The 13,607-nt window shown below is 45.1% G+C and overlaps 1 protein-coding gene across 1 annotated transcript; it reads left to right on the forward strand.

The window, feature by feature from the left end:
* The first annotated feature begins 10 nt into the window (after window positions 1-10).
* On the forward strand, window positions 11-6,802 carry CBLN4 (cerebellin 4 precursor). The gene is made up of 3 exons (XM_004698065.2): window positions 11-301; window positions 3,206-3,322; window positions 5,415-6,802. Exons 1-3 carry the CDS (start codon window positions 11-13, stop codon window positions 5,610-5,612), a joined length of 606 nt encoding a protein of 201 aa, XP_004698122.1. The 3' UTR covers window positions 5,613-6,802.
* The last annotated feature ends 6,805 nt before the right edge of the window (window positions 6,803-13,607 follow it).

Raw genomic sequence — 13,607 nt, forward strand, 5'->3', positions numbered from 1 at the left:
CCGGCTCACCATGGGCTCCGGGCACCGGGCGCTGTCCGCGGGGCTGACCCTGCTGCTGGTGCTCACGGTGCCAGGGCAGCCCGTGTGGGCGCAGAACGACACGGAGCCCATCGTCCTGGAGGGCAAGTGCCTGGTGGTGTGCGACTCGAACCCGGCCACGGACTCCAAGGGCTCTTCGTCCTCGCCGCTGGGCATCTCGGTCAGGGCGGCCAACTCCAAGGTGGCCTTCTCGGCCGTGCGGAGCACCAACCACGAGCCGTCGGAGATGAGCAACAAGACCAGAATCATTTACTTCGATCAGGTCAGACTCCCAGGGAAGCAGGGCTTTGGGGAGGTGGGCTTCCAAGGTGTGGCTGGCACCTGGCTACCTCCTGAGGCTCCACTGGTCCTTTAAAGATATTGGGGGTCTTGTAGCCACTCACCTCCCCAGCTTATCTGGGTGGTCTCAAACTTCCTATAACGCCTCCCTCCCAACTCCCTCCTGGGCTCCCGGGAGACACTGCCAGGAGGTTCAGGGAGGCCCAGGAGCACCCGCCTGGCAGAGGGAGCTCAGGACAAGTTTTACAGCAACAGGTCCCCTGAGCTGATGAAATCTGGTCCCAAGGTCTGGCAGCCTCTGGGCCAGAGCGTGGCCACCTGATCCGGACTTCTCAGGTGCTGCCTGATCAATGCTCCAGCTGCTTCCCCAGGGGGAGAAGCTCCCCACTTGCCCGCCCAGAGAGAGCTCCCCACCAAGCTGCAGGTACCCAGCAGAGGACCAGAGAGGTTGAAAGGGGTGGCTGTGGGTCACATCCCCCCTCCGCCCCCTTTCTGTCCTGGCTCAGGTGCCCTGGTACTTGGAGAAAAGTTGCTGAGCAGGAGGAAGGGAGAGGGACTGGGTAACTGCCTGGAGCTCCCCTAGGGATGCATGGGCATTGCTACTGGGTTCCCGCGCTGCTCTTTGCAGGGACAGTGCTGGGGAATGCAGGGCTTTGGGGATGCCCACAGGGGCTCCCTAGGAACTGATGGAAGCAGGTTCTCCTGTCGGCAGACCCGGGAGCTCTCTGGGAATCTGACCCAAGGAGAAACCCTGTAATCCTGTAATGCCAGCTTTCGAGTTCCTCAGGGTTCTTCAGGAACAGGGAGAGGGCAAGGGTGCTGCCTTCAACCTGGACAGCACCCAGGGCCTTTTAAAAATCGCTAAGTCACAGGTCTCCCTTGTAGGAGAACCACATGTACAGGAGTGGGGGTTGTGTGCTGTCCCAAGATAAGCCGGGCCAGGGATGAAGTGGCTTTTGCATCCCTTGTTTAACTCCTCCTAAAATTACTGCACTCCCCAGCTGTCCAAAGACAGAAAGCCTCCCTGGGGTTTGCTACTGGACTGCCTTCACTGTAAAAGGATCAGAGCCCCTTTGGGTGTTTGGTGCAGTATTTTCCATCTTGCTAGAAAGGAAGGCCAGCAGCAAGGCTGGTCTGTGTTCGGATGCGCTAATTAGATGCTGGAATACACTGGGCGCTGGCCCATCCTCTCTCAGGGGCTGCAGGGGGGCTTGTTTCAATGACCTTTCTGTGGTTTAGAAGAGATGGGTTTGTTCTTTTGATCTGGGAGCTATGCATCTTAGAGCAAACCAGACACATTTCCTTATAACTCCCTGATGTGCCTGGATGCGCTAATTGCAGCGTAGAGTCAACATGCAGCCTGATGTGTCGTCAACACTAATCAGCCATTTCCATTATTGCTAATGAGTTATGCTACTTGCACGTGAGTAAGGAAATCCCTGCTAAGCACCTCTAATGATTTTAAATGTGTTTGGAAAAAAAATTCCCCTTAAAGCCTCTCAGGGGGGCTACTTGCCCAGCTGGTAACTGGTTGTGGAAAGACCATTGATTGTCAGCTCAGAGAAAAGTGATCAGATGCTTCTTTGAGAAAAGTCGAGATCTTGGAATAAAATTGTGCACACCCATGTGCTTCGGGTGTTGAGCCTGTAGTTAAGGCATGGTGGAGTCTGCTACACCTCCCTGACTTTCACCTGTATCTGCTGTGTTGCTCAGATATAATTTTACTTTTATTTATTTTTTTAGGGAGTTATGCAAGATGCTTGGAAAGGTATTAAGGAGGGCCAGAATGCTGTGTTTAGAAGATATTGTTGCAGATGCTTTAGGGGCATGGGAGACTTATTTCTACAGAGATATCGGATTATCTTTCAATGTCATATATCGATATTTTTATGAGAGGAATATGAAATCCCTAGCTATTTTATGCACGTCCTCTGCACACACATTTCCCCCTTGCTCTTCAGGAAGGGACAGGGCTATTTGAGATTTGAAAACAGAGCTTAAGTGGTCACTTCTTGAAATTCAGCATTGGTTTCATAACGAGTAGAGCCAGGCGGGATGTCCTGGAATTCAGGCTGCATCGGTGCCTTATAGGACTCCACCATCTCACTCCTCGTTTTGACCCTTCAACTTTAAATAAGGAGCAAGTGATTGATAGAAAGCTCATGGAAAACACTGGCAGGGACACGAGAAAACCACCTGTTTCACAGGCCGCCCTTATCGGTGCTCAACTCTGGCAGTCTATCAAAATTGGGTCATTGCCAGAATGTTATCATTAAAGTCTAGGTAGCATAGAACTGGGGGTAGGGAGGAATGGCCATGGCATCCTAGGAGAGCCAGGCATTTAGCTCACTTTGTGCAGCAGCTGGGCAGTCCTGGATTATGTCACACGGCGGAAGGGCGGGGTGGGCTCTGCCTCTGTGACGTGTCCAGCAATGACTGCAGAGTGCCTGGATGCTGATTGGCTGGCATGGAAACGTCGCCTCTGGACATGGCCAAGGGTTGCAGATGGTGGGAACGTAAATATATGGCAGGAGCCTCTGAGCTGACTCTCAAGGTAAAGTTGTAGTTATGAGCCTTCACACAACACCTAGATGTTCCCACCACCATCAGGCCTTGCTGGAAATTGAGGTACGAATGCAAGGAAGTGCTTCATTATTATTTTTTTCTGGGCATTTAGAGGACAGAAGAATAGTCCAATACACAAACCCATTTCCAATAAAGAGGAGAAGACTGAACTAGATGTTTTATTCTCTGTGAATTCGTAAGCTGGTGTGGATAGGCAAGGCAGAAACAAAGGAAAGGGAAAGGAGGGAGGAAGGAAAGATTTGCTTTACTTCCAGAGAGAACATTGTCATGATGTACTGTTGTCTGCTATTTTTATTTGTAGATCCTAGTGAATGTGGGTAATTTTTTCACACTGGAGTCAGTCTTTGTAGCACCAAGGAAAGGAATATACAGCTTCAGTTTCCACGTAATTAAAGTCTACCAGAGCCAAACCATCCAGGTAGGTGTTCTGACCCTTCCTTCTCTATCCTCAGACACTGTGTTCAGCTGCAGGGGGGTGGGGGTGGGGGACGCAGTGCAGCATGCATCCAAGAGGAATTCGCATGGTAAATAGAACCGTGGTCTCTATGGTTTCTTTTCAAACAGCTACATTTCCAAATTTTCTTCCTTATAACCTTGATTAATGTGTGTGACCCAAAGCTTACAGCAAAAGAACCACTTTACATTCTTACCTTAATCATAACAAGACATTTAAAAAACATGATTTAGTCCAAGTTTGGTGACACAAATCTTTTTGTACAAATGCATTTTCATTTAATGCATATGGGGGAAAACGGGTTTAAGCTAGTAAGGCAAACAATGGTAAGACTAGCAGAGCTTTATACAAATATATACTGACTAAATACAATAACTCTGATATCAGTGTTTCAAACTCTGAGGTGAAATTAACTGTTAAGAAGAAACATTTGAAGGAACGAATAGTCAATAAGCTTTGGAAAAAGCACGTGCTATGCTAATCCTGTAAGTAGATTATTTTCAGTTATTCTGATCTTATAAATTCTGATCAGTTGCAATTCCACAGTGAATACTTACGTATCTTGTGTTGTACTTCTAATGTCATAACTATGACCTGTAATGTAAAGGGAAACCATAGGCCTCGTTTCCACAGAATTTAATTATATGAATGCCAGTTGCTAATTACAACACCCATATGTGGGTATGGAATTCAAGGACACTTTTTCATCATCTGCTCAAGACTTAGATAAGTATGTTATGTCCATGCCAAGGGGAGACCCACGCACTCGTCTACCACTCTTGGATATTCTAGAGCGTGGATACATTGATCAGCCTCAAGTGTAATTAATTCAGTGTCACTTTCTTCCCACCCCCAAGCCATTTTATTGAGAGCTAATACATATATCATATCATTTCACAGTTCAATCATACCAAGCAGTATTGTACAACTGCTACCACAATCAGTCTCTTGAACTCCTTGATCAATGTCACATTCATCCTATATCTAGTGAATGCATTCACTTCCATGCCAGACCATTTCCCAACTTGAGTCATGTTTGACATCAACCTCATGATACAGAGAAGCAAAGACAAATTTTGAGTTGAGTATTTGCTACATGCAAGATACTAAAATCTCCAGCAGCAGTGGTGAATGTTATTTCTAATGCACATTTCTTTCTTTTTATTTTTTGACTTAACAATTTTTTTATTGGGGGTTCATACAGCTCTTATCACAATCCATACATCCATTTGCTAATGCGCATTTCTTATCAGAGAAACTAGAAAAGAAATCCCAGCATGTGAGTGTGTGCACACGTATGCGCGCACATGCGCACCTCCCCCACCCCCCCCACCCCCGACTTCTTCACAGCCATCAAGTCAATTCTGGCTCACAGCTGCCCTAGAGGACAGAGACGAACTATTCCCCAGGGTTTCGGAGAAGGTAAATTTCTATGGGGGCAGGCATCAGTCATTGTCTCTCTCTTGCAGAGCGACTGGTGGATTTGAGCACAACTGAAAACCCACTGGACCACCAAAACTTTAATACTAACACACACACACACACACACACACATTCATTCAGATAATCTTTCAGGGGAAGGCATGTCACTGCTTCCCAGGAACCTGCAAGGAGCGTGCCAGGACCGGGCAGTGTTGAGTTTATCAGGTCAGTGGGCATTGGCTCGCTTTTTATACGCGCCCGGGAAACCCCAGGCTGGCTGCACTACTGAAGGTAGCCGTAGCATGCAAGAGGTAAATAAAGGAGTACGCTTAATTTAACTGCTGAACGGACACCAATCTTCCCACGGGTAGGCGGTGCTCTGTGGATCGTATTCTTTTGTAAACATGTAAAGACCTTCCTATGGGAGACATTAAAATAGAAAAAATAAACCCTCCAACAAAACCCAACCAGCTTAGCTGACATGCTAAGTGCAGACAACACAGGTAGCTAACAGGTAGAAGTGCGGCCCACGAACACTTCCTAGACCTCAGGTCGACCCTGCTCAGGTGTGCCCCATCAGCCTCACACAGCCTTCCCTTCCAGCTGAACTCACCCCTGACTCTATCCCTTGTAGGTGAACCTGATGCTGAATGGTAAGCCAGTAATATCCGCCTTCGCTGGGGACAAGGATGTAACTCGTGAAGCGGCCACGAACGGAGTCCTACTCTACCTGGATAAGGAGGACAAGGTTTACCTGAAACTGGAGAAAGGGAATTTGGTTGGAGGCTGGCAGTATTCCACCTTTTCTGGCTTCCTGGTGTTTCCCCTATAGGACTTGGTTTCTCCGTTGTCCTGACGCAGGTGAGGAGCAGCCCACCCTGAGCTACCTGAAGACCATGGTTTTTTATTTTGTTTTCCCATCGCCAGACGACTTTCCCCGCCCTTGCCCCCCACCCTCCACCCACTTGGTTTCTCATGGGTGAACGTGGATGCTCATTACAGATTCCAGGCCTGTCTTAACCTGTCCCGAGCTTCACAAATGATTTGTGTGTGCGTGTCCGTGTCCTTGGGTTTGGACTCCCGGCAGACCTTGCCTTGATCTATGCTTATGTTAACCCATAACAAGCTGTCTGCGAGGTGTATTTTCAACTTTCGTCTCCTGGAATCACCGAATTTGTGGCTGGGGCGGAGTTTACCTTCCTTCATTCTCAAAGACTTGGCAGCCACCTCTAAGCATTAGCGAGCCCTTTGAGCTCCAGCTTCAGTCAATGGTCAGTGTGTTATTGCCAAAGAACTGTATACTGTGTTGGTCGATTGGCTCCACTTGTTTCTGCTCCCTCGGAATTGGTTGGTTTGGTTTTCTTGAGGTATCTGGGAATTGTTCTTCCCTGCTGGGTCTTCTGTCTTCTCTGTGTCGGGGTAATGAATGGCTTGCTCGCGAATTCCCTTTGAAATCACCAACATGACTTCCCTTAAAGAGAAAAAGGAAAAAAAAAAAGAATGCTTCATAGTTGTATTTTAATTATATATGTGAAAGAGTCATATTTTCCAAATTATATTTTCTAATAGGAAGAATAGATCATAATTCTGACAAGGAGAAAGTTGCTTACCCAAGTTCTAAGTGCTCCGTCCCCAAACCTTGGCAAAAAATCTCTCCTCCGTGGGAAATCTATGACTTTATTGCTCAACTTTAATTAACATGATTGATAATAACCACTTTATTAAAAACCTAAGGGATTCCCCCCCCCTCAGACGTGGCCACTTTATTAACTGGAGATGGGATGCCCTTGTTTTTAATTATACCTATTTTTCAAACCTTCCGTCTGTTGTGTTTGAAGTATCATCTGGTTTTGCCTTAACTCCTCAAATTGTATATATTTATTTGGCTAGCTAATAGTCAATCCAAATATCCCATGTTGAAACTTAGTGCAATATATTATTTTGTCTTTTGTACTAGTCATATGAATTCATAAAAATTATTTATGTCTGTTATATAATAAAGGTTAATATATGTTAGTTGAATTTCTTGGTCTTTTTGGTTTGGAAATATGGTTTTTCCATGATATGTTCCTACCCTTCTTCTCTCCCTCACTTTCTGCGTTTCAGTACCCCACCCCCACCCCCCACCCCGAAATTTAAGCAGGACGTTGTGAGATTTCAGGTAGTGTCCTGTGAATTGGTATAGGAAATCTTTGCTGTGTTTAATCCATCTGAATTCAAGAGTTGTGAGCTTGCCAAAAGAGAATCAATGAACTCAGGACACACTCTCTCTGGCAGGACTTTTTGTTTGAAAGTTAACTTACAAACATGCCCCCAAATATCGTGAGAGTGCTCGGTGCATCAACGATGAGGGTCAGTAAGAAGACCTATCTCGTCACATGCGCAGTGATTTGGGGAAACATTCTGCCTTTTCTCAAGACTAAATGACTGCACAGGTGATGTTGTTTGGCTGCTTGTTTTTCGGAGACCTGTCATGACAGGCGTCCCACTTGGAGATGGGGCTTAATTTCCTTGCCCATCGTCAATTAAAGCAACTTTGGGGAGCCCACCGTTTGTCCCTAGGGTGATTGGGGGAGTCTTTTCAGATCCTGTGGAAGAACCCCACTGGTGCGCCTTCCAGTAGAACGGAATCTTCACTGAATCAAAACAAGCATTTGTTGTATGGCAGCGTCGTCTCCTTCCCTTGAAAGAATGTTCTGCACATGTTGGCACTGGATCCTTGATGTGTTGCTTGGCAAATTCTCCCCCGATGGCCTTCAATCCCCACCCTTCCCCCTCTTTGACTGTGTACCGGGAAGGACATGATTGCACAGAGGGATCATAAAGGGTGATGCCATCTGATTGTGAGTACGCTTGTATGGGCCTGGGCCTCCTCAGCTCCACTTTGTGTCTAAACATTGCAAACAGGTGACTCAGGCTTGGGTCACTACACTATTAGTCTCTTCTGGGCAGAATGGCTCCAGTGTGTTGGGATTCTCAGTAGACACATGTGACATGGGTCAGGAAAAGTTGAATGACTCTCAAAATACAGCAGTGTAGGCACGAGTCTTGGCTAAACTGGTTGCAGTCACCTTCTGGACGTTGCCCTTGGTTTTCTGGAGTTTTAAGATGAAACTTGGCAAAGGGCTTAACTTTAATGGCTAATGGACAACGCAAAATCCATTCAAAACCCTTCAGAGAAACATCTATTTGGCAAGACACTGAAACGGTGTCTCTCCAGGGTGGGAGATGACCTGCTGCTGTGTGATCCTGTTGAAGAGAAGTCAGAATGAGAGCCTTAGAAATTGGCCCTAACCTGGCTCTAGGAAGTACACAGGTCAGTCAAAAAATATTGCTACTAGGCTTCCAGTTTATACCTACTCAGACTAAATCAAAACAAAAGCTGCTTAATCATGTTCATACTATAAGAGAATGAATGCAGGGAAGTTCTCTTCATGATAAAGTTATCTTTGTCTCTTTAGATGAAAGTCTAAGAAAAACAGCGGGGCTTTGCCAGGCCAGTTCAAGTTAAAACAGACAGCTCAGTTCAGAAGGTCATGACTATTGCTTTTTTTAGATTCCAAAGGGGGTATAGTAATGACTTTCTTGAAGGACGCAGAATGCTCAGGGGGGAACTTTCCTGAAAACTGAAAACTGCATTGGGAAGGAAAAGACCAGGAAAGTTGCCCCCTGGAACTTTGTATTTTTAATAACTATGTGTTTGCTTATTCTTGGAAGATAGTAAGGAGTGTCCTACAAGGAATTCATTGAGAACCCTTACTCCATCCACCCTCCATCCCTGATCTTGTCTCCTTCAGACTTCTCCCCGAAACCCAAAGAACATTGAAAAGTAACACGATTTGCATTGCTCAAGGATGCCAAAGACTGCCGTTTTGATGTAATGTAAATTGTCAGGGACAGCATTCTTTAGAGGAAGTGTTAGACGAAACGACAGGTTTCCGAGGTGTACAGCTTTACGTTTTGCTTTTTTTTGTTTAATAAAGTTTTCTATGACTTTGTAGCAATAGTTTTTGACTTACTCTTGTAAGACTAACCTCAAACATAGTCCCCACGAGAATAAGATGGCAGTAAGGGAAAGAAAGCTACAAAAGATAGATTAATACAGTTTGGAAGAGCATAGAGTTTGGACAGAACTAGGATGGCGTCCTAGAACCTTCATGAATCAGCTCTGTGATCTGGCTTCCTCTCTTTTCTGAGTGTCAGGTTTTCATTTTTCAAGCAAGAAATAGTTTGTGGTGAAAATTAGATAAGACATGTAATTTCTTCATGCCACCATATCTATGCTCTCAATATCTAGTCATGTATGTAACACATTGCAAGCATAACTTAATCAATCTCGATCAAATCATAGAGTCCATTCGGACTCATGGGGGCCTCTTACCTGTCTGAGTCGACCTGGGCTCCACAGGATTTCCGTGGTTGGGATGGTTGAGTAGCAGACATCCAAGATTTTCTTTAGAGCTGCCTCTGAGGGTGCTCACACTGCCAGCCGATTGTCTGCATTACCCAGGACGCCTTTATGCTGGTTGAGGCATCTATTTTAAGGTTTAAAATAGTAAGTTGTTCAAAAGACTTAATTGTTTACTCCTATCAAGCCCATGCGACAGAGAAGGACAACCCCGGAGGGTTTTCAAAGCTATAACATTTGGGGGAGCAGATCTCCAAATGAAGATTTGGCAGTTGTGTCACCAAGGCTCCTTTCGTTAAAAAACTAAATAGAAGTCAAACAAAACAAGACAGAACGAAAATGGGGAAAGACTGAGGCCAGAAAAATCATTAGTTCAGGCACAATGTTCATCAGCCCATAGGCTCAACTGAGGGCCTGTATGATTCCTCAGAGGACAAGCGCAACACAAGCAAGGAGCTATGGAGACGGGCAGGCAGGAGGGAAGGCCACTGAATTTGAGCAGGGCAGGTTGGAGAGCATGAGGCTGTGGTGTTAGGATTTCTAGAAATATGGGTGGCTGCTCTCAGCCTCGCCTAGGTCTCAAAGATAGCTTTCAGAAATCGCTAGGTCCACAGAAATGCTAATTGAGCGCCGTATTTGCATTGGCCCTGTCCAAATCCATCAATGCCAGCCTATCCCTTCCTACATGATCCCTATCTCCTTTGACTGTTTCTTGATCCATGGATCAGCAAAGGCAAGCAAGTGCCCGTAGCAAGCAATTTCCTCCTGAAGGAATTCCTTGAAGACAAAACGGAAGGAGACAAAGAGCTCGTGCCCAACCTCTCACTGTTTGCCTCTGCCCACGATTCCAGATTCTATGACACTAACCTCATATTCATTCAAAATGTTGCTTTTAGTATTTCTCTATTATCTTTACCTGACTTGTTTATTTACCTTCTTTCTTTCTGATTTCTGGCAATTGGATTGCTGCTAGTTTTCTTTTGGCTTCTACTTGCTAGCAACCTAGGAGGGCAGTTCTAAGGAGCCCTGGTCATGCAGTCATGAAGCAAAAGATCGGTGGTTCGAACCCATCAGCTGCTCTGTTGGAGAAATGATTTGGTGATCTGTTCCCATAAAGATTACAGCCTAGACCATCCTGTGTGACTATTCTACTCTGTCCACTAGTGACATCATGAGTCAGTACAGCCTGGAAAGCAACTCTCCCCGCCTTATCGAGCAAGTTCCTGCTTTCAATCGTGAACTTGATACCCTCAACCAGGGCTGATTAAATTAACCTAGGATAGGGCAAGCACTTGACTAGGTATTGAGTTTATAGATATGATAAACATTTTCCACCCTCTCTGAACATCAAACAAAACTGGAATTTTTGCAAAGATCAATGAAAAAAAACATCAAGTTAATTCCAACTCATAGTGATGCTATAGAGGGTTTCTGAGGCTGAAATTTTCTATGGGAGCAGAAAGCCTCATCTTTCTTCCTTGGAGCAGCTGTTGTGTTTGAACTGCTGACCTTGTGATTAGCAGCCCAACACTTAATCCATGACAGCAGAAGGAGCAATGAAGACCTAAAAATATGGCTCCACCTCAGCTTGAGACTGAGGGGTCTGGGCTTTATGCAAACACCTTGACCACTGAAACCACCAGTCCTCAGTGGTGCAGCCCACTGAGTACAGCAAGGTTCCCAGGTGGCTGATCTAATGTGCATACAGAAGGAATGAGCACATAACAGGGTAGTGATGTGAGAGAAGAGGGTTTTATTTTAGCAATTTTATTGACATATAATTTGCATATCATATAATTCCATGGTTTAATCATATTAAAGGAATTGTGCAACCATCACTACAATAGATTTTGGAACATTTTCTTCTTTCTTGTTCTCATTGCTATCAGCTCCCTACTTCGTTCTACCCTTCTTTGCCACAGCCCCAAGAAACTGTTGATCCATTTACTATCTCTGTAGATTTACCTACCCTGGATGTCATCTACAGAAAAATACACAAAACAAAAACAACAACAACAAAACTCCACAACAACAACAAAATAAAACAGAAAAGCCTCAATAGAAAGGAAAGCAGAAAACAGTAAAAACTGGAACAAATTTAAAGTGGGTCAGAACAGAGAACAAATGATAAGGTATCGATTTTCACCTCACTACATCTGCATTAACCCGCTTTCTAATGCACTCTGTCTGATAACAAGGCTGCTCACTTGCCTGGCCAATGATCAGAGGGATTTCCCTGGAGAGCTCATCCATGTGGGGGCCCTGCAAATGGAGTTTGGGCTTTCACTGTCATTGATAGCCTTCTGCAAAGGGGGTCTTCAAGAGTTTAAGCTCCAATGCCATTCTCTCTTCTGGACTTGGAGTTTATTATTTACAATCCTTGGATCACACAGGCAGGGGTGCTTCTTCCATGTGAACTTACTGGCACCTCAGATAAATGGCTGCCTATTTTAGGATAAGCCTTTACAACCCAGATGCTATTCTTTCTGATATCTGGGCACCATCTGATTTCTACCCATACCTTCAGTGATCTCTTTATGAAGGTACTTATCAATAGGGCCATGCCATTAGAGATAATTGTGCTTAGATTAGGGCTAGGATTAAGTATGAGTGAAAGAGTCACTCATATATCTATGGTTCCTATATGTCCCTGGTTTACTTTAGAAACATCCTTATTTTGTAGGGGACCATTATAAACCATCCCCATGTGGCACTTGGTAATTTTATTGATAGCACCATTAACTTAGCTAATGATACAGAATTTAAAACACTGTTGAGAAAAGGAAAATATCACGTATAGGACAGCTTGATAGACTAAAATACAAGGACTGTTGACTTGTACAGATTAACAACTTAAGTGACTGGACACAATTTATGGAAACAATGAAGGCTAGAGTTAGGGCAAAACTCGGGAGTCTTCGGGTGACTTTCAGAGTTTGTGGGGCTGAAGTAGATCCTCCTAAGTGATCTCGTTTGGTGGCATTGATGAGGAGCATTGTGGGGAGGGGGAGATTCAAGACATTGACTTCTACGTAAGTGATCAGCCTTCTATTATTAAAAACCAAAAACCAAAACAAAAAATCCCCCAAGTAAACACACAAAAACCAGTTCCGGTGGAGCCAATGCTGACTCATGATTCCCTGCACATTGGAATCAGCCGCACTCCAGAGCTTTCCATGGCTGACTTGGAAGCAGATCATCAGGCCTTTCTTCTGAGGGGCCTTTGTTTGGACTTGAACCTCCAACTTTTCAGTTAGCAGCCAGTTGAATGACCTAGGGACTCCTCCCCACTTTGATATGGATATATCTTTTTTTTAAAATCATTTTATTGGGGGCTCGTCGAGCTCTTATCACAATCCATCCATCCATCTGTACATTTGTACATATGTTGCCATCATCATTTTCGAAACATTTTCTTTCTACTTGAGCCCTTGGTATCAGATCATTACCCCCTACCCCACCCCATGATTCTGAGACCAAGTGAAGTTTACCAAGCTGTCTTTACAACCTAAAGACCACCTCCATCAGAATAACCGAGCTGGCATTTAGCATCTGCAGTCTAACAGCATCCTCCAAGTAGCTTCTATTATTCACTTCTGTCTAGGGGCAGGGCGTATCTCCTTTGCAGTGATCCAGCGCTACATGCATGCCCCTCTCGTTTTCGCAGCTTTAGACTCAAAGGCAAGTAGCCCAAGGCATCTATGCCTGTGAGTTGGATACTCTTGTTCTTTGAGGGGAAAGGCTGGAGGGAATCTCCCTAGCTCTCATGGAGGAAGAACTACAGGAAGAATTTACCTGGGGAAAGGATGTTGCAAACTCTTTCATGAAAGCCAAGGCAAGTCACCCAGAGAAAGCAGCTGTCTGGGGAAAAGAGAAAACCGGCCCTGAGACTCCTCATTTTGCCAACATTGGCTCAGAAATAAAGATGTAGTTACGTCTTGCTTTTCTTTGTAATTGAAGCGATCCTCCTCCAGGGATTGCAATACCTCTTTCTAAGCACACTTGGCATTTGGCTTGCAAAGACATTGCACCATTGCGTAAAGGTGTGTGTGTGTGAGAGAGAGAGAGAGAGAGAACATGAGATAGGAGGGAGGAAAAGAGCAGGACAGAGAGGAGGGGAGAGAAGGAGAGAGAGAATAGGAAGACAGTCGGCAGAATCAATGAAAACAAACCCAAACCAAACTCATTGCCATCAAGTCAAAGCCTTTCAACAACACCAACGATTTCTAGGAGGCTGTTAGTATACATCACATGCATGTGAGGTCCAAGGTCTTTCTCAATTTGTTGGTCAAATTGCTCATTTTTAGGCCCACTGGGTGATAGTTACACAGAGAAAATACATTTCCTTCTTCCCCATGAGGTTTCTGTTTTGAGCCCGACTCTGCAAGCCCTGGGGGTTTTGAGGACACCTTACAGGCC

Source organism: Echinops telfairi, unplaced genomic scaffold (assembly GCF_000313985.2).
Source record: "Echinops telfairi isolate 266 unplaced genomic scaffold, ASM31398v2 ScPeMD7_5592;HRSCAF=6446, whole genome shotgun sequence".
NCBI classification, from domain to species: Eukaryota; Metazoa; Chordata; class Mammalia; order Afrosoricida; family Tenrecidae; genus Echinops; species Echinops telfairi.